Here is a 24,270-nt window from a genome sequence, read left to right as displayed (position 1 = left end):
CATGAGGTCCCAGTTTAATCCCCAGTATCATATGTGCCAGAATGATGCTCTGGTCTTCTCCTCCTCCTCTCCATCTTCTATAATAAGTAAGTAAATAAATAAACAAACAGGGGTCGCATAATGCTTGTGCAAAAAGACTTCCATGTCTGAGCCTCCGAAGTCCCAGGTTCAGTACCTTGCACCACCATAAACCAGAGCTGAGCAGTGCTCTGGTCTCTTATTAAAATAAAATGCATTTATATATATTTGAAAGTCTTTAAAGGAAAGAAGGCCTAGTCCTAGTGAGTTTGCAGATACAGCTGCCCCCCACCCCACCCCCCACACACACACCCAGTGCTTCTTCTCCAGGGCCTGCTCTGTGTCAGCCTCATGCTGGGAGTGTAGCAGTGACTGTGACAGTCCCAGGAGAGCCTGGAGGGCTTCCTACAAGAGGAGGTCACCTCTCTGCCTAACACCCTGGGTAAAGCAGCCAGGGGAGCTATCCCAATTGGGACTACCCCAATGCCACCCCCACCCCCCAACGACCCCAACCTGACCAGCCACCCCCATTCTGGCCAGTATCCCAACTAGCTTCACCCTCATAACCAAGGATCCTGCTCCCCCAGCCGAATCCTGATGCCATCCCCCACTTCCGTGTAATGACCTGCAGGTGTTTCAAGGAGTCTGATCTGTGACCCCTAGTCTGACCTGTGACCTTTCCTACTGACCCCTGACGGCCCACTCCGCTCAGGTGCCTCCCCTCCCCCACTCACCTGCCTCTGCCAGCTTCCCATCCCCACCCCCACCCCCCAGTGGGAGGCAGTGGAGGGGAGAGGGAGGGAGGAAGGGGGTGGCATTCCTGGGATTCCCTGGATGTGGGGGGGGGGGGGGCCTGGAGAGAGGAGAGAGGGAAGAGAACCCCGCAGCCCCCCCCCCCACCGTCTCGGAGGCCTGGGCAGATAAGAGAAGGAGCGGATGGGGCTCCAGGCGCGCAGGCCGGAGGGAGAGGCTGTCCCGGGCCACTGGGCAGGCTGGCAATGTCCGGCCGGGACACCAGCTCGCCCGGCTCACCAGCTACTTGCGGGGCGGGGGTGTGCTTGGGCCACGCGCGCCCTTGGGAAAGAGGCTTGTGCAAGCCACGCTGGGGGGGAACCCCAGTAACATGGGGGAGATCTGGGCAGCCCCGGGGGTGGGCGGGGGCCTGTCCCCGTGAGTCCCCTGGTGACAATGCAGGGTGTCCAGCGCCATCACAGCGGGACACTGGCCAGACTGGTCGGGGCGGGTCACCTGCCGCGGGCGGGCGCTGGACACGGGGCGGGGGGAGGGGGGAGGGGGGCTGGGGCCCGAGGCCGGGGTGGGGGGTGGGGGGTGAGGGGCAGGGCCGGGAAAGGGGGCCGCTTCTGGGCCGGAGCAGCGCTGGGAGGTCCGCCCCGGGCAGTGGGAGGTCCTGGCCGGGTGCCCGGTTTCTGGGGGACAAGGGGGGCCGGGAGGGCGGGGTGGGGCGGGGCTGCTGGGGCGGGGCCTTCTTCTCGGCCCCGGTCGCCCTCCCGCCGCAGCCGCAGCAGCCACCGCCGCAGCCCGGGCTCAGTCACCCCGCGGCCCCGAGCATGGAGCCCCCCGACTCCCGCGCCCGGGCGCGCCGGGCCCCGCGGCTGCTGGCGCTCGCGCTCCTGCTGGGGGCGCACCCAGGTAGGGCGGGGGCGGGGCGCGCCGGGGACCCCGAGGGGGCCAGGGGCTTTCCGCCACCCCAGGATACACAATTTGGGGACCCCAGGGAACGGGGGTGGGGTGGCATGGGAACATGGCACTCCCCTTCCCAGGAGACACCAGTCTGAGCGGTTCCAAGACCACCGGACCCCAGATGTCAGCCCCTCCCCCCTACCCAGCAGGGTACCACCCCACCTTCCGCCCCCCCAGCCCAAAACCGGGGGCTCCAGGCCGAACCCCCATTCTCCGGGACACAGGTGGTCAAAGCTCTAGTGCTGCTCTGCTCTGAGCTCCTCAAGTTTGCAAGGAGTCGGGGACTCTGGCCAGAAACCAAGTCATACACCCCATGGGAGGGGGCCTCCCCCCCAACCCCCTCGCCAGCTTGATTTAAAGCGGGAGACTCTCCAAAGAGCCCGCCTCCCCGCGGCCAAGGGCGGTGGAGCCCCCAGTGTTCCCCCGGGGGACTCTGCCCCCAACTGGCACTACAGGGAGCCGCACACCTGCGTGGTGGCGGGGCAGAAATAGAAGGGGATTGGGGGAGAGACATCTCTCCGTCTGTCCGGGTATCCACACCGCTGCTCAGAGCCAGCTCCAAGCTCCATCCTGGCCCCACGCCCCCTCTGGTGGGGGACAGGCCAGCGCCAGAGATGGGTGCCCAGGAATCTGGGCCCCTGGCACCCGCCTGGCACAGAGTGGTCCCCGGGGGCAGGGCTGGGCCGGGCTGGGCTGGGCGGGGAGGCTGAGGGAAGTGCTAAGGACTCAAGCCAGAATGGCAGGGGTAAGAGCCAGCTTCCCCGCCTGCCAGGCTGCCCTGTCTATGGGGGTCCTGGACAGGAGGGTCCCGGCTACCCACCACCCTGGGGCTCTGGAGGCCAGTCTGCTTTGTCCCAGAGTCCCACCCTGCAGTGAGAACATACACCTGCCCCCCTCCCCTGGTGCTCAGCGGCTGAGGGGCCAAGGGGCGGGCGGGGGGCTTGGGCGCCAGGCCTGGCAGGTCTCAACCAGCCTGTCCCTCCCACATTCCTGAAACCTGCCCAGCCCTGTCCCCCCCTTGCCACCCCCACACACCCATCCAGCCTCAGCTCCCCTCCCAGCCCAGCCACAGCCCACACCCGGCCCCCCACTTCTGAGGGGCTGAGAGAGATGGAGGCAGGGACTGACAGGTCTCTGAAGGAGACAAGGAGAGGCAGAGAGGGAAAGATGCAGAGCCGGGAAGACAGGCAGAGGTGGAGACCACTGCAGAGAGGCCTGGGGCTCCTTCCTCAGGTGCCTGGGGGCTGGGGACAAAGGGACAGCCAGCCTTCACCCTGCCCCTGAGGGGCCTTGTGGGAAAGAGCAAGGGAAAATACTGTTAGCCCAGGAGGAGGGAGCCAGGAGAGGCCCTCAGGGGCCTGGTAACTCAGGGAGGGACCGTTAGTTCTGCAAGTGGAGAGAGTGGTAAGAAAAAGGCCTGGAGGCCGGGTGGTGGCACACCTGGTTGAGCGACATGTTATCGTGCGAAAGGACCCGGGTTCAAGCCCCTGGCCCCCACCTGCAGGGGGAAAGCTTTGCAAGTGGTGAAGCAGGCCTGCAGGTATCTATCTATCTATCTCCTCCTTCCCTCTCGATTTCTGGCTGTTTCTATCCAACAAATAAAGATAATAAAAAAATAATAAAAAAAAGAGAAAGGCCAGGGCCTTGCAGCTGGAGATGGTGAAGTGGGTAGTGTTGAGCCCTTAAGCATGAGGTCCTGAGTTTGGTCCCCGACATCACATGTGCCAGAGTGATGTTGTGATTTCTCTTTCTCATATATATAAATATATTTTATTCTTTTTAAAAAAGATTTTATTTATTTATGAGAAAGATAGGAGGAGAGAGAAAGAACCAGACATCACTCTGGTACATGTGCTGCCGGGGATCGAAGTCGAGAACCTCATGCTTGAGAGTCCAAAGTTTTATCACTGCGTCACCTCCCGGACCACTATATTGTTATTCTTTTTTTAATATTTATTTAATTTATTTATTCCCTTTTGTTGCCCTTGTTGTTTTATTGTTGTAGTTATTATTGTTGTTGTCGTTGTTGGATAGGACAGAGAGAAATGGAGAGAGGAGGGGAAGACAGAGAGGAGGAGAGAAAGACAGACACCTGCAGACCTGCTTCACCGCCTGTGAAGCGACTCCCCTGCAGGTGGGGAGCCGGGGGTTTCGAACCGGGATCCTTATGCCGGTCCTTGTGCTTTGCGCCACCTGCACTTAGCCCGCTGCGCTACCGCCCGACTCCCCATTGTTATTCTTAAAAGGAAAAAGAAATGCTGAGGGGCTTGAGGCCCAGAGACACAGAGAAGAGAGATGAAGGGAATGAGGAACTAGGTGTGAGGGAAAAGGGGCTGAGAGGCCCCTGGGTCTCAGAGAGGTGGCGGGGAGGGGGGGGGTCCTGGGTCTGAGGGAGGAGGGGCTGGGAGACCCCTGGTCTGAGGGTTGAGGCCTGTGTCTTTCTCCCCACAGGTGCCCAGGCTGAGATGCGTGTATCTGTGCCTCCCCTGGTGGAGGTGATGCGTGGGGACCCTGTCACCCTGGACTGTACCCCCTTGGGGGCCCCTGACCATTTGGTGCTGGAATGGTACCTGGTGAGTGCTGCCTGCTGGGTGACAGGTCCCTGGTCTTTGGGTACAAAAAGGCTGCAGATGCTCCACCCCTCAGCAGCCCTGAGAACTCCCTCATGGGCTTTTCCATTTGAGTATAGGGACGGGATGGAGGCTCCCAGGGCTCCCAGGGGGAAGGAGTCTGGGGTCCTTTGGTGGAGGGTGCATAGCAGAGACTAGCATGACACCCCCACAAGGGAGGGTGCAGGAGGTATCAGGGAGGAAGCCCATCAGGAGAACAGGACTTGTAGGTATGTGGTTATGAGTTCAGGGCACAAGGATGCCAGAGTGATGCTCTGGTTCTCTCGTTCTCTTTCTCTCTCTCTCTCTCTCTCTTAATAGTAAATAAAAATAGGGAGTCCGGCAGTAGCGCAGCGGGTTAAGCGCACGTGGCGCGAAGTGCAGGAACCGGCCTAGGGATCGCGGTTCGAGCCCCCGGGCTCCCCACCTGCAGGGGAGTCGCTTCTCAGGCGGTGAAGCAGGTCTGCAGGTGTCTGTCTTTCTCTCCCGCTCTCTGTCTTCCCCTCCTCTCTCCATTTCTCTCTGTCCTATCCAATAATGACAGCAGCGGCAGCAAGAATGACTACAGCGACAAAAGATAACAAGGGCAACAAAAGGGAAAACAAATAAATATAAAAATAATAATAATGGGAGTCGGGCGGTAGCGCAGCGGTTTAAGTGCACGTGGCGCAAAGCGCAAGGACCAGCGTAGGGATCCCGGTACGAGCCCCCGGGGAGACGCTTCACAGGCTGTGAAGCAGGTCTGTAGGTGTCTATCATTCTCCCCCTCCCCCACCCACCCCCCGTCTTCCCCTCCTCTCTCCATTTCTCTCTCTCTGTCCTATCCAACAACGACGACGTCAATAACAACAATAATAATAACTACAACAATAAAAAACCAGGACAACAAAAGGGAAAATAAATAAATATTAAAATTTTAATAATAATAAGTAAAAATAATACTTTAAAAATATTTTTATTTATTATTGACTAGAGACAGAGAGAAAATGAGAAGGAAGGGGAAGGAGGGAGACAAAGAAGCTTTCCCCCTGCAGGTGGGGACCGGGAGCTTGAACCCAGGTTCTTGTGCACTGCAACGTGTGCACTTAACCAGGTGTGCCACCACCTGGACCCTGTAAAAATAATTTTATGGCCTCATGGGAGTGGTGCAGTAGATAAAGTGTGAAACACTTAAGCATGACGTGCAATTTCTGCACCACATGTGCCAGAGTGATGCTCTGGTTGGCTCTCATTAATAAATCAATATGTCAGGCTGGCCCCCAGTGCATTGAAGGAAGCTTCAGTGCTGTGGTCTTTCTCTGCCTCTAAATAAATAAATAGGACTGGGAACAGGTGCTAAAATACTTATAAATAAACAACTCTTTAAAATGAATAAATACCTATCTTAAAGGGGGAGGCAGGGAAGTAGAATAGTGGCAATGAAACAGATTTGTGCCTGAGGCTCTGAGGTCCCAGGTTCAATCCCAGCAGCACCAGCAGCCAGAGCTCAGCAGTGCTCTGAGAAAAAATAAACACCTCTTATAGAGGGCTCGCTAGCTACTGAAGGAGAACATTCAGAGAAGACAAGACCCAGGTGTACGGCTAAAGAGAGAAAAGAGAATGAAGAGAAAATACAGAAAGAACCGAGACATAGCTCACCCAAGTGGTATTCAGAAATTGAGAGGGGAAGGGAAGATAGGGAGAGAGACAGAGAGACACCTGTACCGCTTGTGAAGACTTCTCCCTACAGGTGGGAACTAGGGGCTTGAACGCGGGTCCTTGAACACTGTAGTGCACACTTAACCAGGTACGCCACTGCCCCCTTCTCTCCCTATCTCCCCTCCCCTCTCAATTTCTGTCTGTCCTGTCAAAATAGATTACAAATAGAGAGGGAGGTGGAGGATGGCTGCTGGAACAGTGGATTTGCAGTGCAGGCATCAACCCCCAGTCTTCTTCTTCTTCTAGCGTTTGCCCTTCTTCCGTAGCCAGTTAATGGCTTTGAAAGTGACTGGGATCCACGTGGATTCAGTCGGCTAGGAAGGATCGTCAGTTTCCCCAATGAATGGGGACTCACGGGATGCACCACGGGAAGGTCGATCCAACCCCCAGTGATAACCCTCAAATTCATAAAATAATTAATTACTGGAAAATAAATGTAAAGAATTAATTTAAGGGGCCAGGTGGTGGTGCGCCTGGTTAAATGCACACATTACAGTGCGCAAGGACCTGGGTTCAAGCCTCCAGTCCCCACCTGCAGGGGGAAAGCTTCACAAGTGGGGAAGCAGGGCTGCAAGTGTCTCTCTGTCTTCCTTTCTCCTCCTTCCCTCTCAATTTCTGGCTGTCCCTATCCAGTAAATACAAATAATTTTTTTTAAGTTAGTTTAAAAAACAAAGAAGAGGGAGTCGGGCAGTAGCGTAGCAGGCTAAGTGCATGTGGCGAAGGATCCCGGTTCGAGCCCCCGGCTCCCCACCTGCAGGGGAGTCGCTTCCCAGGCGGTGAAGTAGGTCTGCAGGTGTCTGTCTTTCTCTCCCCCTCTCTGTCTTCCCCTCCCTCTCTCCATTTCTCTCTGTCCTATCCAACAACGACGACATCAATAACAACAATAATAACTGCAACAACAATGAAAGACAACAAGGGCAACAAAAGGGAAAATAAATAAATAAATACAAATTTTTAAAAAAGAAGAGCCAAGCCAGTGGCGGCAGACAAGCCTCTGTCGTGCAGGTGGACCGTGGGACCCGCCACCTCCTGGCCTCAGTGGAGCTGCGCGGCTCCGACATCCAGGGCCGCACGCATGACTCCCGGGGCCGCAATCCCCCCTACCAGCTGGACCCCCGGGGGCGCCTGGTGCTGGCCGCAGCCCAGGTGGGGGACGAGAAGGACTACGTGTGCTTGGTGAAGTCGGGGGCCTCGAGCACCGCAGAGGCCACCGCGAGGCTGCGTGTATTCGGTCAGTGTCCTGGGCACCTCATAGGCAGGTGGGGGGGTGAAGGGGCGCTGAGACACCCCCTCTGACCGGAACCTCCTCTCCTTCACAGCCAAGCCAGAGGCCACCGAGGTGCTGCCCAACAAGGGGACTCTGTCTGTGTTGGAGGACACAGCCCAGGAGGTACTGGGGGACAGGGTGGGGCTGGGGGAGGTCTATAGGGAAGAGAGGACCCCACAGTATCGCCTGTGCCACCCCAGGTGGCCACCTGCAGCAGCTTCAACGGGAACCCGGCGCCTGAGATCTCGTGGTACCGGGACGGGCAGCTTCTGAAGGTGCCCAAGGAGATGAAGCCAGGTGGGTGGTGCACCTGCAGAGGGGAGGGGGGGCGGGCGAGTAGGGAGGGGGTCAGGTGAACACCCAGGTCACCCCTCTCTGTCTCTCTGCCACCCCCACCCCCAGATGGCTACGTGACCACACGCACCGTGAAGGAGACCTCGGGGCTACAGTCCCTCACCAGCACCCTCTACCTGCGCGTCCACAAGGCCGACCGCGACTCGAGCTTCCACTGCTCCGCGCGCTACCGCCTGCCGGGTGGCCGCCAGGGCCGCCTCGACAGCGCCTCCTTCCACCTCACCCTGCACTGTGAGGCCCTGAACCCCTGACCGCTAACCTCCACAAGCTCCCCTGACCTCTGACGACCCCTCCCAGCACCTCGCGGGCCCCAGGGAATTTCAGAACTAATTGTACTTCTTCAAAACTGGAATTCCTCTGTGAATTTTTCTTTCTATTTCTTTTTTTTTTTTTTAATCATTTTGGATAGAGACAGAAGTTGAGAAGGAATGGGGGAGGCTAGAGAGGAAGCTCCCCCCCCCCCCGCCCCTCCGCGCAGGTGGGGACTGGACCCCTGCACACTGTAAAGTGTGCCCTCAACCAGGGGCGCCACCGCCCAGCCCGACTTCCTTTTATTTTTCTTTTCTTCCGTGTTATTTTACTTTATTTCATCTATTTGTTGGATAGAGAAACTTATCGAGCAGGTGCAAATAGAGAGGTAGGTAGAGATCCGCAGCATCACTTTTCCACTTGTGAAGCTTCCTCCGAGGGACTGAACCCGTCCTTGTGCGAGCTACCAGGTGCACCACCGCCTGACCCTCTTATTTTTAAAGTTTTATTTATTTGTTCATTTTTAATTTTATTTGTATACTATTGGATAGACAGAGAGATGGTGAGAGAGACAGAGAGACACCTGCAGCCCTGCTTCACTACTCATGAAGCATTCCCCCTGCAGGCAGGGACCAGGGGCTTGAACCTGGGTCCTTCTGCACCATAATATGTGCGCTTAAACAGGTGCGCCACCACCTGGTCCCATAAAGTTTTGTTTATTTATTTATTTATTTATTTATTACCAAAGCACTGATCAGCTCTGATATGGGATTGAACCTGGCATTTCAGAGCCTCAGGCATGAGAGTCTCTTTGCATAACCATTATGCTATTTATGCCCACTCTATTCATATTCTTATTAATATTATTTTAACCAGAACACTGCTTCGGCCTGACTGATGGTGGCACAGGGCATTGAATTTAGGACTTGGCAACCTCAGGTTTTTGCATAACCATTATGCTATCCCCCCCCCCCCTTTCTGGTGGACTGTTACCTGGAGAGACAGAGTGACTGATAGACAGGAGAGAATCCAGAGCTTCTCTCAATGCAGCGGGAGCCAGGCTCAGACCTGGGTTTGAGTACATGGCAAAGTGCTGCACTATTCAAGTGAGCTACCTCGCCAATCCTCATAACTAAATGTCTTCATTTATTTATTTTTGCCACCAGGGTTTCCCTAAGGTTGCACAATTCCACCACTCTTGGCACACTTCCCCACCTCCCACCCCCAGATACTACAAGGAGAGCAGAAGGGAGGAGAAACAGAAGAGAGAGAGAGAGAAGGAGCAATAGAGTGTACCATGCCAGCCAGTGCCCATAAAGTCTACTGCTCTACCCACTGTGCCACCTCCAGAGCTGACTGTTTATTTCTATATTTATCTGTTTTCTAGAGCACTGCTCCACTCTGACTTATAGTGGTAGCAGGGGTTGAACCTGGGGCCTGTTTGCATAACCACTATGCTCTCTGCTTGGTCCAATTTTATTTATTTTCTGTGAGAGACAGAGAATGACAGAGACCAGAGCACTGCTCAGCTCTGACTGATGCTGATGCTGGGAATCTGCTGGGGCTCATGTGGGGTGGCTCCAGCCAGGAGGTAAGCCACACATCTTCCCTCACCAGCTCAAGGGCTCAGTGATTCAGAAAGGAAGACTCGGGGAGTACTTTGGTACAAACACTTATTTATTGGAAGGTGGGTTTGGGTATATATAGAAAGTTAAACAAAGAACATTTTTTAAATACATCAGAAATTACAGGTTTCTTAAAGGTCAGCTTGCCCCTATGGTAGGAGGCTGGAATGACTAGAATTGATGCAGATACATAAAGGTCAAGACAATTAGTCTCCATGATGCAGGCAAGTTAATTATCCAAAGGCATTTGAGAGAAGCATAGGGGTTAAACCAGTAAGGTGAGATAGAGAGAAGAAAAACAAGGCTTGATGTAAATCATAGATATTAAAGGACACAAGGAAAATAAGATTTTGGGGGTTTCTCTGTCTGGTGTTGGGGAGGTGTATGATAGAGTGTGTTCTCCTTTGTGATCAAAAGGTGAAGTGGATGTGTGAACTTTGAGTAACTGTCATGAACTTTGAATGAACCTTAAAGCAGGCAGCTGTGTGGCCTGCTGCTAGCAGGGAGAACTAAGTGTGAGAGGCCTGTAGGCTTTCTGTGAGCTTGAGAGACTAACTAGGAGAAACTGAGTCTGGGAGACTTTTCCCTCTTGGCTCCTCTCTATGAAGAGAGAGGCTAACAAGTGGGGTGTCTTTCCAGACCTCCATCCAAGGATGGGAGAGCTTCCCTAAACTCTACCAAGTTTTCACATAGTCCTACAGGGATCAAACTTGGGACGTCAGGAAAGTCTTTGCATAACCAAGGTGGTGTCTCCCCAGCCCTGCCCCATTTCTATTTAAGAGTCAGAAATCAGGGCTGGGGGAGACAGCATAATGGTTATGCAAATAATTTTCATGCTTGAGGCTCTGAGGTCCCAGGTTCAATCCCCAACACCACCATCAGCCAAAGCTGAGCAGTGCTCTGGTCTCTCTCATTCTCTGTCTCTCATTGAAAATAAATAAAATTGGGCAGGAGTGAGAGAAAAATGGTTATGCAAACAGATTTTCCTGCCTGAGTTTTTCTATATCTTTCTCATTAAAAATAGATAAACTATTTAAAAGAAGAGACTTAGAAATCTATCCCATGAGACTTTTACAAAAATTATTTATTTATTTTCCCCTTTGGTGCCCTTGTTTTTTGGTTTTTTATTGTTGCAGTTATTATTGTTGTTGTTATTGATGTCATTGTTGTTAGATAGGACAGAGAGAAATGGAGAGAGAAGAGGAAGACAGAGGGGGAGAAAAAGATAGACACCTGCAGACCTGCTTCACCGCCTGCGAAGCGACTCCCCCGCAGGTGGGAAGCTGGGGCCTTGAACCGGGATCTTTATGCTGGTCCTTGCACTTTATGCCATGTGCACTTAACCTGCTGTGCTACCACCTGACTCCCTTAAATTTTAAAAAATATTTTATTTATTTTATTTTGAAAGCGATTCAAAGAGAGACACACACAGAGAAACACCAGAGCACTGCTCAGCTCTGGCTTCTGGTAGTGCGGGGGACTGAACCTGGGATTTAGGAGCCTCAGGCATGAGAGTCTGTTTGCATAACCATTCTGCTGTCTCCTCTGTGCTGAGACTTTATTATTATTTTTTTATTTTACTTCAGAGAGAGAGGAACACTGCTCAGCTCTGACTGATGACAGTGCCAGGGATTAAACCTGGGACCTCACATCCTAGTGCACTAACACGGGTCTCTGCAGTCACTGACCCCACATCTCAGAACACGGGTGAACCTCAGCCTGGGCACTGATGCCCTGTGTCCTCCTCCCATCGGGGCCCTTCCCCCTCCCCCAGCCCTGTGTCCCTTGCCCCTCCCCTTCCCTCTACCCTGATGCGGCCGGCCTCTGCCCTTAGACCCCACGGAGCACGTGCAGTTCTGGGTGGGCAGCCCAGCCACCACGGAGGGCTGGGTCCGAGAGGGCGACTCGGTGCAGCTATCTTGCCAGGGCGATGGCAACCCCAGCCCTGAGTACACCTTCTTCCACCTGCAGGTGAGTCGGCCCCCCACCCTTGATCCCTGGCATGTGACTCCTGTGCTCCCCCACCCAAGCCAGAATCCTGATCCCCCACCCACCCCCTCAGGACAACCGGGAGGACATACTGCAGACGAATCTGGAGGGGAGCCTGACCCTGGAGGGGGTGCAGCGGGGCCAGCGAGGGACCTACGGCTGCAGGGTGGAGGACTTCGACGCAGCTGAGGATGTAGAGCTGTCCCAGACCCTGGAACTACGCGTGGCCTGTGAGTCCCTCTGAGGGTGGGAGAGGCCCTGGCAGCCGCCGCCAATGCTTCCTTGTCTGTTTCTCTGGTTCCTGCCCAGGTGCAAATACCCCCAAGCTCCTGCCCCGCCCTCCTCCAGTCTCCCACACAAGGCACTGGGGGCATGCCTACCAGAGCCCAAGCCAGACCTCCCTGCTGCCTGGGATCTGCTTTGGCTCCCCAGTGCCCTAGGAGACTCCCCATGGCCTTCTAATCCGTCCTATAGAGCTTTCCCTTCTGTTACCTCTCTCTCCACCAAGGGCTCCTGGGGTACCCAAGCTGTTCCCCTTGTTCCTACACTAACATCCCTACCTCTCCTTCTTTCCTTCCTCTCTCCCTCCCTTCCTTCCTTCCTTCCTTTCTTTCTCCTATTCTGTGAAGTCTGGGCCTGGCACGTGCACAAATCCACTGCTCCAGATCACTTTTTTATTCAGGAATAGAGACCAAGACAGGGAGAGAGAGAGCTTCTTCTGTTGCCATAGCCCCTCCCGTGTGGTATCAGGGACTCAAATGTGTGGAGGGAAACAGAGAGATAACCTGCAGACCTGCTTCACTGCTTATGAAGCTGCCCCCTACAGGTGGGGACCAGGGGCCCGAACCTGGGTCCTTGCTCACTGTAATGCGCCACTGCCTGGCTCCTTTTCCTTTCTTTTTGAACCTATTCATGGAAGCAAAAGGGAGAGAGAGGGGAGAAAGAAGCAGAGCACGACTCTGGCACGTGTGACGTCAGAGATCAAAGTCAGGACCGCATGTATGTAAGGCCAGTGCTCTAGCGACTGCACCGCCTCCCAGGCTCAGGGAGACATTCTGAGGAGCAATTAAGGGGTGCAAGGACCAACCCAGGGGAACAGAAGAAGAGCGGGCATCCAGGGACCTGGGTCAGTGGTTCAGCACCAGTTTAGCATGTAGGAGACCCTGGGTTCAACCTTCAGCATGGGGCAAAAAAAAAGGGAAGTTCAAGCCAGAAAAATATCTCACTTGAACAGTAAGTACACTGCTTTGCCATGTGCGTGTGCACGACCCAGGTTCAATCCTGGCCTCTACTGTACTGAAGCAATTTAGGGGAGGGGGAGCTGTGGTCTCTTGGCCTCTACTGTATTGAAGCAATTTAGGGGAGGGGGGAGCTGTGGTCTCTTTGTTTCCTTCTTTATTTACCTCCAGGGTGATCGCTGGGGCTCGGTGCCTGCATTACAAATCCACTGCTCCTGGAAGCCATTTTTCCCATTTTGCTGCCCTTATTGTTGTGTTATTATTGTAGCCATTGTCATTGTTGTTGGATAGGAAAGAGAGAAATCTAGAGAGGAGAGGAAGACAGAGGGGGAAAGAAAGACAGACACCTGCAGACCTGCTTCACCGCTTATGAAGCGACCCCCCTACAGGTGGGGAGCTGGGGGCTCGAACCAGCATCCTTACGCCGGTCCTTGCACTTCACACCATGAGCGCTTAACCCGTTGGCTAACCCCTATGGTCTCTGTCTCTCTGAATAAGTTGGTTCAGAGCAGCACAGCAACCACCAAGAAACAAAACAAACAGAAATTTTGTCTGGGGAGTCTTCTGAGAGACTAGGTTGTCCAAGCATTGTCCCCCAGGAAGCAAATTCTGGTGAGGAGAATTTCGGACAGGAAGCTTTTTCATTTGTGTGTCTTTTGTAGAATCAGAGCCTCACACACGTGCAACCTCCCACTCTAGGCTGCTCTTTCATTCTGACAGAGAGACCACCACACAGAGCTTCTTCCTTTGCTGCTATGGCAGGTCGATGTAGTGTCAAGGACACACAGCTTGGCAAGGCAGGCACCCTACCCTACCCAACAAGCTAGCTCTCTGGCCCTGCAGACAGGAAGTTGATAGGGAGTGCTGGGGGCTGGGGGCGGGGGTGCAGCAGATGTTGGAGTCAGGGGGTAAAGGAGGCAGGACTGGGCTGAGGGAGAAGTTGGGACACAGTCCCCACCCAGAGCACTCATCAGCTAAGATGGCACCAGCTGTTGGAGGGTGGAGGCCAGGCCTCTGTGCCAGGGCAGGGGTGTGACCTAGCACTGGGGCTCCGGGCAGCTGAGGATGTTCGTTCCCAAAAGACCCGACAGCTGCAGGCCCACAGCTGACCTCCTTTCCGACAGCTGAGGAAGCCATTCCATGCTGGAGGTGGTGGTGGTGGGGTGCTCCCGGGAGCTACTGTGAGGCTGAGAGAGACCTCCCCAAGCAGGGGGCCAGAAATGCCAGCAGCAGGAAGTAGAGTTTCCCAGGCAATGGGAACAGCAGGTGCAAAGGCCCCAAGGCAGAACCCAGTTGGCCTCCTGGTATCTTCACTGTTTTTTTCTCCAGGGTGTCAGCACAGGCAGGATCTTATGTCTCTTTTGGCAAGGAGTTAGGCCTGGGTGTGGAGGGGACCTTGGAGCTACTGCAGGACTTTAAGCAGAAGAGAGGATCAACCATCATGTGGATGGCTGCTCAGTGCAGGAGAGATGGGGCGGGGGGGGGCCTCCTGGACAGCAGGGAGGCTCATGAGACCAGGATCCATTGAACCCAAGAGTCAGAGGTGGAGAGAAATAGGAGGACCCTTTTGTGGGTGGTGGGAGCAGATAAAAATGATGGCAGGGCCAGCAATGCTGCATCTGGTTGAGCACACTTATTACCATGCACAGAGACCCTGGTTCAAATCTCTGGTCCCCCACTTGCAGGGGGAACTTCATGAACAGTGAAGCAGGGCTGGAGGTGTCTCTCTTTCTCTTTCTCTCTCTCTCTCTCCCCCTTCCCTGTCAATTTCTCTCTGTCTCTATCCAGTATTTTTTTTAAATGATGACCAAAGAGGATCAGGCTTGAGCAAAGGGCTGGCTGGCGAAACCTAAGGAGGTGTCCCCTGCAAATCCAAGCTTGCCTGTTGACCTTGGTCCCAGAGAGAGTGGGCAGGGGAAGAGGGTGGGGGGTGGATAGTGGTTCCAAGTTAAACACACACAGTACGAAGTGCAAGGACTGGAGTAAGGATACCAGTTCAAGCCTCCTGCTCCCCATTTGCAGGGGGGTGACGCTTCACAAGCAGTGAAGCAGGTCTGCAGGTCTCTCCCTCTCTATCGCCCCTGCTCTCTCAATTTCTCTCTGTCCTATCAAATTAAAAAAATAAAAAAGGCTGCCAAGAAAAGCAGTGGATTCATAGTGCAGGTACCAACCCACAGTGAAAACCCTGAAGGCAGAGAGAGAGATAGGAGAGAGAGAGAGAGAGCAAGAAAGAGCACATCAGAGCATCACTTTGATATATATGATGTCAGGGATTGAACTCTGGACCTCACACTTGAGAGAGAGCCCAGTGCTGTCTATTTTTTGAAATGATTTATTTATGAAAGACTTTCTTTTTTATTTTTTATTTGTGACTAACAGTGGGTTACAAGATTGTAAGATGACAGGGTATAGTTACAGCACACACACCACCAAGGTTCTGTGTCCTCACACTCCCAACCCTTAAAGATAGCCAACACAGTGGAGTCGGGCGGTAGCGCAGTAGATTAAGCGCATGTGGTGCACAGCACAAGGACCGGCAGCAGGATCCTGGTCCAAGCCCCCGGCTCCCCATCTGCAGGGGAGTTGCTTCACAGGCAGTGAAGCAGGTCTGCAGGTGTCTCTCTTTCTCTCTCCCTCTCTGTCTTCCCCTCCTCTCTCCATTTCTCTCTGTCCTATCCAACAACAACAACATCAACAATAACTACAACAATAAAAAAAAAACAAGGGCAATAAAAATAAATAAATAAATATTAAAAAAAGATAACCAACATAGTTCTCACAGGAAAGACCTATTTATTAACATAAGAGAAAGGAGAGAGAGAGAGAGAAGCAGAGCATCACTCTGGCACATGCAGTGCTAGGGACTGAACTCAGGACCTCATGCTGGAGAGTCCACTGTGTCACCTCCCTGCCCCACTGGCAACCTGGCCTGAAGGTCAGTAAGCTGGGTCCCTGGGTAAAGGGAGATGGCAGAGGAACCCCTGACATGTCCTGCCTGAGGCTGTCCCTTTGCGCCTGCTCCTGAGCCCCTGAAGCCAGGGAGCAGATATCTAGGGACAGGATTGTGTGTTTCCCTGTCCAGACCTGGACCCCCTGGAACTCAGCACCGGTGAGGAGCTGCGGGCAGCACTGGGCAACAATGTCACCATCAACTGCTCCGTGCTCGGCCTGCCCACCCCAACCCTGCGCTGGACCAAGGTGAGCATCAGGGAGGCCCGCCCAGCCTGCACCGGCCCTGCTGTGGTCCATGCTCTCACACCGCCTCTGCCTCTTCCCCCTCCCCAGGACTCTGTTCCCCTGGAGGATGGCCCCACCCTGCGACTCAGCACCATCACCTTTGAGTCCACTGGCACCTACACGTGTGAGGCCTCCGTGCCCACCGTCCCCCTCCTCAGCCGCACCCGGAGCTTCAGGCTGCTGGTCCAAGGTTTGGGCTGGGGCGTTGTGGGGTCATAGGTCTTCACCACAGAGGCAGGCGGGCCTCCCTGTTTCGTCATGCTTGTGACCCAGGTTCGAGCCCATCCATCGCCACAGTGGAGGGAAGATGGGTGCTGTGGTGTCTCTCCTTCTCTTGCTATCTGAAAAAGTCAGCTAAAGTGGTGAAGCCCCAGTGCTATTTCTCTCTCCCCCCTCTATCTATCTATCTATCTCTCTCACACACACAGAAATTGGGTCTTGATGTATAAGGATACTGGGGAGCCACTGTGGGATTTTAAGCATGAGAGAGAGAGAGAGAGCAGTGTACATGTGTGTATATTTTTTTACTCACCTTTTTAATCTTTTACTTTATTGATATTTTGGATAGACTGAGAAATTGAGAAAGGGCAGACAGACAGGGAGAGAGACAGAGACACACACCTGCAGACCTGCTCCACCGCTTGTGAAGTGTTGCCCCTGCAGGTGGAGACTGGGGGTGAGGGGCTTGAACCCGGGTCCTTACATGGTGACATGTGAGCTCAATTGGATGTGCAACTGCTCCCCCCCCATGTGTGTTTTCAGAAACTCCCTCTTAGGCTGAGGAGACAACATAAAGGTTTTGCAATAGGCTTTCATGCCTGAGGCTGGGAAGTCCCAGGTTCAGTCCCCAGCACCACCATTAGCTGGAGCTGAGCAGAGGATACTCCTCCTAGCAGCTCAGTGCAGGATGGGCTCAGAGAACAAGAGTCCTGTCCGGAAGGGAGACCAGCCAGGAGACTGGGACCAGTGGGTGGAGGGACACAGGTCCTCACTTCTTCCTTCTCCTGCTCTCCTCACCCCCTTCTCCTTCACAGGATTACCGGAACTGAGGCCAGAGGAGACTGCGCCCCAGCCTGAGGGCGGCTGGAGGGAAGGAGATGAAGTCCAGCTTACCTGCTTTGCCCGAGGGTACCCCGAGCCCAAGCTCACGTGGAACCAGCCTGGTGGCACTGTAAGGAGCCCCCCACCCCCCCCACCCACCAGAGGGACCTCACCGCCTCATTATCCATGCTGGCTGGGGGGGTCTCATACCCAGCTGTGCCTCTTCATGGGGTCTACAAGCCCTTGACTGCAGGGGCCAGGCCTGACCCCTTACTCCCCACAGGCTGCAGAGCCAGCCCCCGGTGGTCAGGGCTGGGTGGTCAGCACCTTGAAACTGAAGGTGACCAGTACCCTGAGCCGTGACGGTGTGGTCTGCGAGGCCTCCAACCCCGAGGGCAGTGCCAGCCATGTCTTCCACTTTGGCAACGGTGAGTTACCAGCTAGGAGTGGCTGGGAGGGGACTGTGGGGGGAGGGGGAAGCTGCCGGCTCACCCCCTCCTCTGTGTCGGCCCGCAGTGTCCCCCCAGAGTGCACAGGCTGGTGTGGCCGTCCTGGCAGTGGCCGTCAGCGTGGGCCTCCTGCTCCTGGTGGTGGCCGCCTTCTACTGCATGAGACGCAAGGGGCGTCCCCATTGCTGTCGGCGTGGAGAGAAGGGGGCTCGGTGAGTGCCCCCCAACATGAATGTGGAACCCCACCAGCAGCCTCAGGCCCAGGCCTCCACTCCCCACCCTTTCCCACAATGCCCACCTCCATCCCCTCATCATTGCCCCCAAACCCAGCTTCACCCTCTCTGCACCCTAGTTCCATCAGCGCTAATCTCCCCAGCTCCTACCTCATCTCCAGCCCCCAAAAACCCAATCCAGGGCCACCCGCAAACCTACCCCCGTTGAGTCTCTCTCCCTCCCATAACCCCATTCTTTCTCCCTCACCCTCTTTTCTTCAGACACTTCATTTATTTACTTACTTGATAGGACCAAGAGAAACTGAGAGGGAAGGGGAGAGAGAGAGAGAGAGAGAAAGAAAGATAGAAAGAAAGAAAGACCGGCAGCACTGCTTCTGCCCTCTTGAAGGGATCTCCCTGCAGATGAGGGAGGGAGAGAGGGGGCTTGAACCCAGGTGCCACCGCCCAGCCACCATGACCCCGGTCTTTTATTTATTTATTTATTTTTATCGGAGCACTTCTCAGCTCTGGCTGCTTATAGTGCCAGGGATTGAACCTGGGACCTCGGAGGAGCCTCCAACGTGAAAGTATGCAATGTAAACCACTGCACCTTCCCCCTGTTCCTTTAACCCCACTGGAACCGTCCCACCTCTAATCCCAACCACTCCCCAGACATACCACCAATTCAGACCCTAAAACGGCACCAACCCAGTTCCCACGAGCCTCCTGGCCCCCAGGTGGCCCCTACCATCATCTCACCACCTGACCACCCTCCCTGGCTTGTAGTCCACACCTATTCCCCCAGCCCACCCCAACTCACCCCCCCCCCCCGCTCTCCCCTTGGCGACCAAGGTCCCCACTGATACACCGCTGCTGAGCACCTGCCCTAGACAGGCCACCGCCAATGTCCCCTGTTTCCCCAGGCCCCCTGGCGAGCCCGAGCTGAGCCACTCAGGGTCGGCATCCGAGCGGCCTGAGCAGACGGGGCTCCTGGTGGGAGGCGTCCCTGGAGGAGCCCAGCGCGGCAGCGGGGGCTTCGGAGACGAGGTGGGCGCCCGGACCTGGGGTGCACCTGGGGTCGGGGGAGGCGTGGAGATGGGGGAGGTTGGGCGCCAAGCCGTGGGAGGGGTCACCTGCGGGGGTGGGGGTCCCCGTGCGCGCAGGCTGACTTCTGCCCCCCTCCTCCAGTGCTGAGCCCCAGGACCCTGTCCCCCACCCCATCAGAAGACCACGCCAAGGCCGCCCAGAGCCGAGGGCTTGAAGCCCTGCTCACGCCTCCACCCCGCTCCTCCCGGCCCCGCCCGGGCCCCGGCCGGCCCTCCCTTCCTTCCTCGGCTGGAGGGCGGGGAGCAGGGAGCGGGCGCGGGAGGGGGCCTTCCTCCCCGGAGTGTGACTCCCAGGACCAGAATAGCTGCTGGCCCCGTGCCCAGCCGGCCTGGGACCCGGCTGGGAGGGAGCGAGGGAGGGTCGGCGGCCTATTTTTACCTCCTGCCTTCATGCTGCCCACCCTCCACCACCCCCACCTGCCGTCCTGCTGCAGAGTCTGACACTGGACCCCCGCACCCCACCCACTCCCATGGTCTGTGGACACTGGAGTCTGGAATAAACGCTGTCTGTCATCTCCAAGCCACCCCAGGGTCAGAGTCGTTTGTCCCCAAGGGAAGGGGGTGCAGGTGAAGGGCCCCGCCCACCGCCTCAGTTGGAGGCTGATGTCACAAGGAGAGAGAGAGAGAGAGAAACACACGGAGTGACTCAGCCAGCCCAGAGTGGAGAAGAGAGGTCGAGATCAGAGGCTGCAGAGCTGCCAGAGGGCCCCTTGGGAGCTGGGGTGCTGTCCCCCTAAGTACAAGTCAGTCACCAGTCTCTCTGGCCAGAGCCCCAGAGGGAGTTGAAACTGGGAAAGCAGAAGCTCTCTGACCCCAGCGCAGAGGGAAGAATGTGGGAATAGAGCAGTGAGTGGGGGTGGGGGGGGGCGAGGAGGAGGGACAGGCACCAAGCCTGGGGTCTTGAACTCCAAACCCTGGCACCAAAAAAGAGCACCAAGGCAAGGGGGAGCAGGGCCATGGTGTCTGTCCATCCGACTGAAAGGAAAAAAAAAAAAAACAAGAGAAATCAACTGGGTGGAGTCGGGCATGTGCAGCCCCCCTCTAAGAGAAGGGAAGGAAAGGCGCAGACACCTGGACAGTGTGCCCGCCCACAGCACACTGAGGGAGCTTCAGTGCTGTGGTCTTTCATCCTCTCTGTCTCAGAAAGGAAGGAAGGAAGAAAGAAAAGTCAGAGAATAAAGCACTGGATTCTCAAGCCTGAGATTCCGAGTTCGGATCTCTGGCATTGCATGTACCACAGTGAGGATGCCCTGATTCTCTCTCTCTCTCTAACAACAGCAACAACAAAAATTAAATAAACCAGGGCTGCAAAGTGGTGAATCTGTTTGGGTGCATGTTACCATGTGCAGAGACCTGGATTCAAGCCCCTGGTTCCCATCTCTGTGTGTGTAGGCGGGAGCTTCACAAATGGTGAAGCGGGTCTGCAGACTTCTTGCTGTTTCTTTCCTTCCTATCTCCCACTTCCATCAGTTTCTGTCTCCAATAAACAAGTAAAATACTTTTTGAAAAATGAAAGCGGCCAGATGGTGGCTCACTTGGTTGAGTGCACACATTATCATGCACAAGGACCCAGTTTCAAGCCCTCCTGGTCCCTATCTGCAGGAAGGAAACTTCACAAACGGGGAAGCAGTGCTGCAGGTATCTTTCTCTGCCTTTCTCTCCTCTTAATTTTTCCTCTCTCTTTTAAAAAAAATATTTTATTTATTCTTTAATGAGAATGATAAGAGGAGAGAGAGAAAGAACCAGACATCACACCATGTGCTGCTGGGGGTTGGACTCGGGACCTCATGCTTGAGAGTTCAGTGCTTTATCCATTGCACCACCTCCCGGATCACCTCTTTTTATTATTTTTTTATATTTTTATTTATTATTGGATAGAGGCAGAGAGAAATTGAGGGAAAGACAGAGAAGGAAAAAGACAGAGACACCTGTCGCTCTGCTTCATCACTTGTGAAGCTTTCCCCCTGCAGGTAGGGACCAGGGGCTTGAACCTGGGTCCTTGCACACTGTAATGTGTGCACTTAACCAGGTGCGTCACTGCTTGGCCCCTAATATTTTTTTTTTAATGAACTGAGCTGGGGAGACAGCATATGTGCTGTGGTGTCTGTCTGTCTGTCTGTCTGTGTCTAAAAAAGTCATCCCAGAGTGGCGAAGCCCCCAGTGATGACTAAGAGAGAGAGAGAAGGAGGGAGAGAGGAGGAGGAGGAAGAGAAGAAGAAGAAGCAATAGGAGAAGGAGAAAAAAGAAAAGCCAAATGGGGCCCTTTGGTTCACAGCCTGGTTCTTGTAGAGAGAAAGATCACTCTATGGTGGACGATTATGAGGACTGGGGAGCCGGGGGGTATGAACAGATGGCAGGTAACAGTAGGAAATGGGGGGCTCCAGGGAGGAGGGGGTACCCACTAAGCACCTGAACCCCAGTTAATGAGGACAGGATCCATCCCCTTCCCAGGAGGGCACACATTTGCAGAGGACCCCCTCATCTGCATGGCACCCCAGGGAATTTACATACAGAATGCAGCTTGCCCCCAGCTGACTCCTCTCCCTCTTGGCCAAGAGTGTGTGAGGAGAGGGGGAGAGGGTGTGAGGAATGAGCAACACAAACTGGAGCCCCAGGAAGTAAAGCGAGTTTGGAGAAGACTCCCCTTGCTCCTCAACCTTCTCTGGCTCCCACTCTTCACCTGGTATCCTGGTGGGATTATATATATATTCCCTTTTGTTGCCCTTGTTGTTTTTCATTGTTATAGTTATCGTTGTTGTTATTGATGTCATTGTTGTTGGATAGGACAGAGAGAAATGGAGAGAGGAGGGGAAGACAGAGGGGGAGAGAAAGACAGACACCTGCAGACCTGCTTCACCGCCTGTGAAGCGACTCCCCTGCAGGTGGGGAGCCGGGGGCTCGAGCCAGGATCCTTATGCTGGTCTTTGTGCTTTGCGCTACGTGCGCTTAACCCACTGCGCTACTGCCTGACTCCCCTCTGGTGGGATCTTCTAAGAAGTTGCCCCCACACACCCCTGCTGCTTTTACTGTGCCTCCCCGCACCGCACCTGGAGTCCCCTTTCTCATCGACCTGCTGTGACAAGCTTGCCCATCGTAGAACGTCTGACATCTCATGGTTCAGCAGGTGACGCAGTGGATAAAGCATTGGACTTCCGGGCATGAGGTTCAGAATTCAGTTCCCGGCAGCATGTGTGCCAAAGTGATGCTCTGGTTCTCTTTCTCTCCTATCTCTCTCATTAATAAGTAAATCTGTAAAAAAAACAAAGAAAGGAAAGAAGGAAGGAAGGAAGGAAGGAAGGAAGGAAGGAAGGGTAAGTCTGATATCTCAAAGAATTCTGAAATGTTTTTATTCCTCTGTCCATTCCTGGAATTTCCCAGAAATCTCTGCTTCTTCTGCACCCAATTAAGTTTTTATCAGTAAAGCTATGTTTGGTTGCCAACAACAGCAACAACAACAAAAAAAGTAGTAGCAAAAGATTGGGGGAAATGGAAATGAGTGGCCCAAGAGGTGCAGCGGCTAAAGCATTGGATTCTCAAGCACAGTGACTTCCTGAGTTCGATCCCAGGCATCACACATACCAGAGTGATGTTCTGATTCTCTGTCTCTATTTCATTAATAAAAAGTTTTTGTTTTGGAGGGGGGGTTATTCCTTCATATAAGTAGGATGTTCAAAGACTAGCTACTTGTGCTGTGAGATAGAATAATGGTTCTGAAAATTGCTGTCATGCCTGAGGCTGCATTCCCAGCACCACTACAAACCAGAACTGAGCAGTGCTCTGGGGTGTGTCTCGTTCTCTCTCTCTCTCTCTCTCTCTCTCTCTCTCTCTTTTTCTTGTGTTTCTGTATCTCTCATGAAAATAAATAAATATGGGCGGAGGGTAGATAGCATAATGGTTATGCAAACAGACTCTCATGCCTGAGGCTCCAAAGTCCCCCTCACCACCATAAGCCAGAGCTGAACAGTGCTCTGGTTAAAATAAATAAATAAGTACAATATTAAAAATAAGTTGCATATCTGAGCCTCCAAGGGTCCCAGGTTCAATCCCAGGCACTATCAGAAGCCAGAGATGAATAGTGCTCCGGTTTGATATCTTTCTTCCTCTCTCATAAAAGTAAATGAATTAGTAAGGGGGGCGGGCAGTGACATACTTGGTTAAGCACATACATTATCATGTGCAAGAACCTAGGTTTGACCCCACTCCCCACCTGCAGCAGGGACACTGCACAGCAGTAAAGCAGGTCTGCAGGTGTCTGTCTGTCTCCTCTGTGTCCCCCTGCCCTCTCAGTGTCTCCCTGTCCTGTCAAATCCAAAATAATAGAAGATGAGAATGAGGGGAGAGAGCATAATGCGTGGTTATGTTATTACCCCCGCCCAATAAAGATTATCTTAAAGAGGAGGGGGGGGCGGGCGGTAGCACAGCAGGTTAAGCGCACATGGCATGAAGTGCAAGGACCGGCATAAGGATCCCGGTTCGAGCCCCCTGCAGGGGAGTCACTTCACAGGTGAAGCAGGTCTGCAGGTGTCTGTCTTTCTCTCCTTCTCTCTGTCTTTCCCTCTCCCTCCATTGCTCTCTGTACTACCCAACAACAGTAATAGTAACAACAACACTGATAAACAAGGAAGGACAACAAAAAGGGGAAAATGGCCTCCCGGCAATAACCCTTGAGGCAAAAAAAAAAAAAAAAGGAAAAGAAAGAGGAGAGGGAAAAAAAATAAATTAATAAGGGTTCAGGAGGTAGCTCATCCACTAAAACACACATTTTACATGCCTAAGAACCAGGGTTCAAACACACACACACCCGCCTCGTCACTACTGCGGGGCGTCGGGCACACAGAAGCTTCGTGAATGGTGTCTCTCCTCTCTCTCCTTCTCTGAATCTCATATTCTATAAAAGAAATTTTATTTTTATTTTTAATCTTTATTTATTTGTTATCGTTTAGAGACAGAAATTGAGAGGGGTGGAGATAGAGAGGGGAAGAGAGAGACACCTGCATCCCGGCTTTTTCCCCTACAGGTGGGGACCAGGGGCTTGAACCCGTGTCCTTGCGCAATGTAATGTGTGCGCTTAACCAAGTGCTCCACCACCTAGCCCCTCCCTATAAAATAAATTTTATTATTATTATCTTTTTTTACCGGAGCACCACACAGCTCTAGCTACTAGTGGTGCTCAGGACCAAACCTGGGACCTTTCCCCTGCAAGTTGCATGCCCTAGCGCTGCATGTCTCCCTCACTCAAATGACCAGATCTCAGAAAACAAAGGAGAGGATGCCCAGGCTCTTTCTTATTCAAAGCAGAAGTCTCAGAGCTGACTCTCATTGGATAAGAGCAAGCCACACACCCCCATCCCTGGGCCAATCAATCCCTGCAGTAGGGGATTGGCGGCTGTGATTGGCCGGGATTGAGTCAGACTCACTGAAACTGGAGGACTGTGGGAGTTGCCCACAGTAAAGCCGGAGGAAGCCGGGAGCCGGG

At 54.0% G+C, this 24,270-nt stretch overlaps 1 protein-coding gene across 1 annotated transcript; it reads left to right on the top strand.

Annotated features, from left to right (window-relative positions):
- The first annotated feature begins 1,498 nt into the window (after nucleotides 1–1,498).
- Nucleotides 1,499–19,318, top strand: BCAM (basal cell adhesion molecule (Lutheran blood group)). The gene is made up of 15 exons (XM_060186189.1): nucleotides 1,499–1,668; nucleotides 4,171–4,292; nucleotides 7,033–7,258; nucleotides 7,347–7,417; nucleotides 7,495–7,591; nucleotides 7,697–7,879; nucleotides 11,357–11,493; nucleotides 11,585–11,741; nucleotides 15,832–15,947; nucleotides 16,035–16,176; nucleotides 17,021–17,157; nucleotides 17,311–17,455; nucleotides 17,544–17,688; nucleotides 18,612–18,735; nucleotides 18,877–19,318. Exons 1-15 carry the CDS (start codon nucleotides 1,587–1,589, stop codon nucleotides 18,880–18,882), a joined length of 1,890 nt encoding a protein of 629 aa, XP_060042172.1. The 5' UTR covers nucleotides 1,499–1,586; the 3' UTR covers nucleotides 18,883–19,318.
- Nucleotides 19,319–24,270: the final 4,952 nt, after the last annotated feature.

This window comes from Erinaceus europaeus, chromosome 2 (assembly GCF_950295315.1).
Source record: "Erinaceus europaeus chromosome 2, mEriEur2.1, whole genome shotgun sequence".
In the NCBI taxonomy this organism is placed as follows: Eukaryota; Metazoa; Chordata; class Mammalia; order Eulipotyphla; family Erinaceidae; genus Erinaceus; species Erinaceus europaeus.
The sequence above is the reverse complement of the archived record's forward strand: the minus strand, read 5'-3'. Positions and strand labels throughout refer to the sequence as shown.

Excerpts from the sequence above, each read along its gene's own strand:
- BCAM (XM_060186189.1), top strand. The coding sequence starts at position 1,587 with ATGGAGCCCCCCGACTCCCGCGCCCGGGCGCGCCGGGCCCCGCGGCTG. Across the intron at positions 4,293-7,032 it reads TGGTGCTGGAATGGTACCTG|GTGGACCGTGGGACCCGCCA; the intron begins GTGAGTGCTGCC and ends TCTGTCGTGCAG. Across the intron at positions 16,177-17,020 it reads CTTCAGGCTGCTGGTCCAAG|GATTACCGGAACTGAGGCCA; the intron begins GTTTGGGCTGGG and ends TCTCCTTCACAG.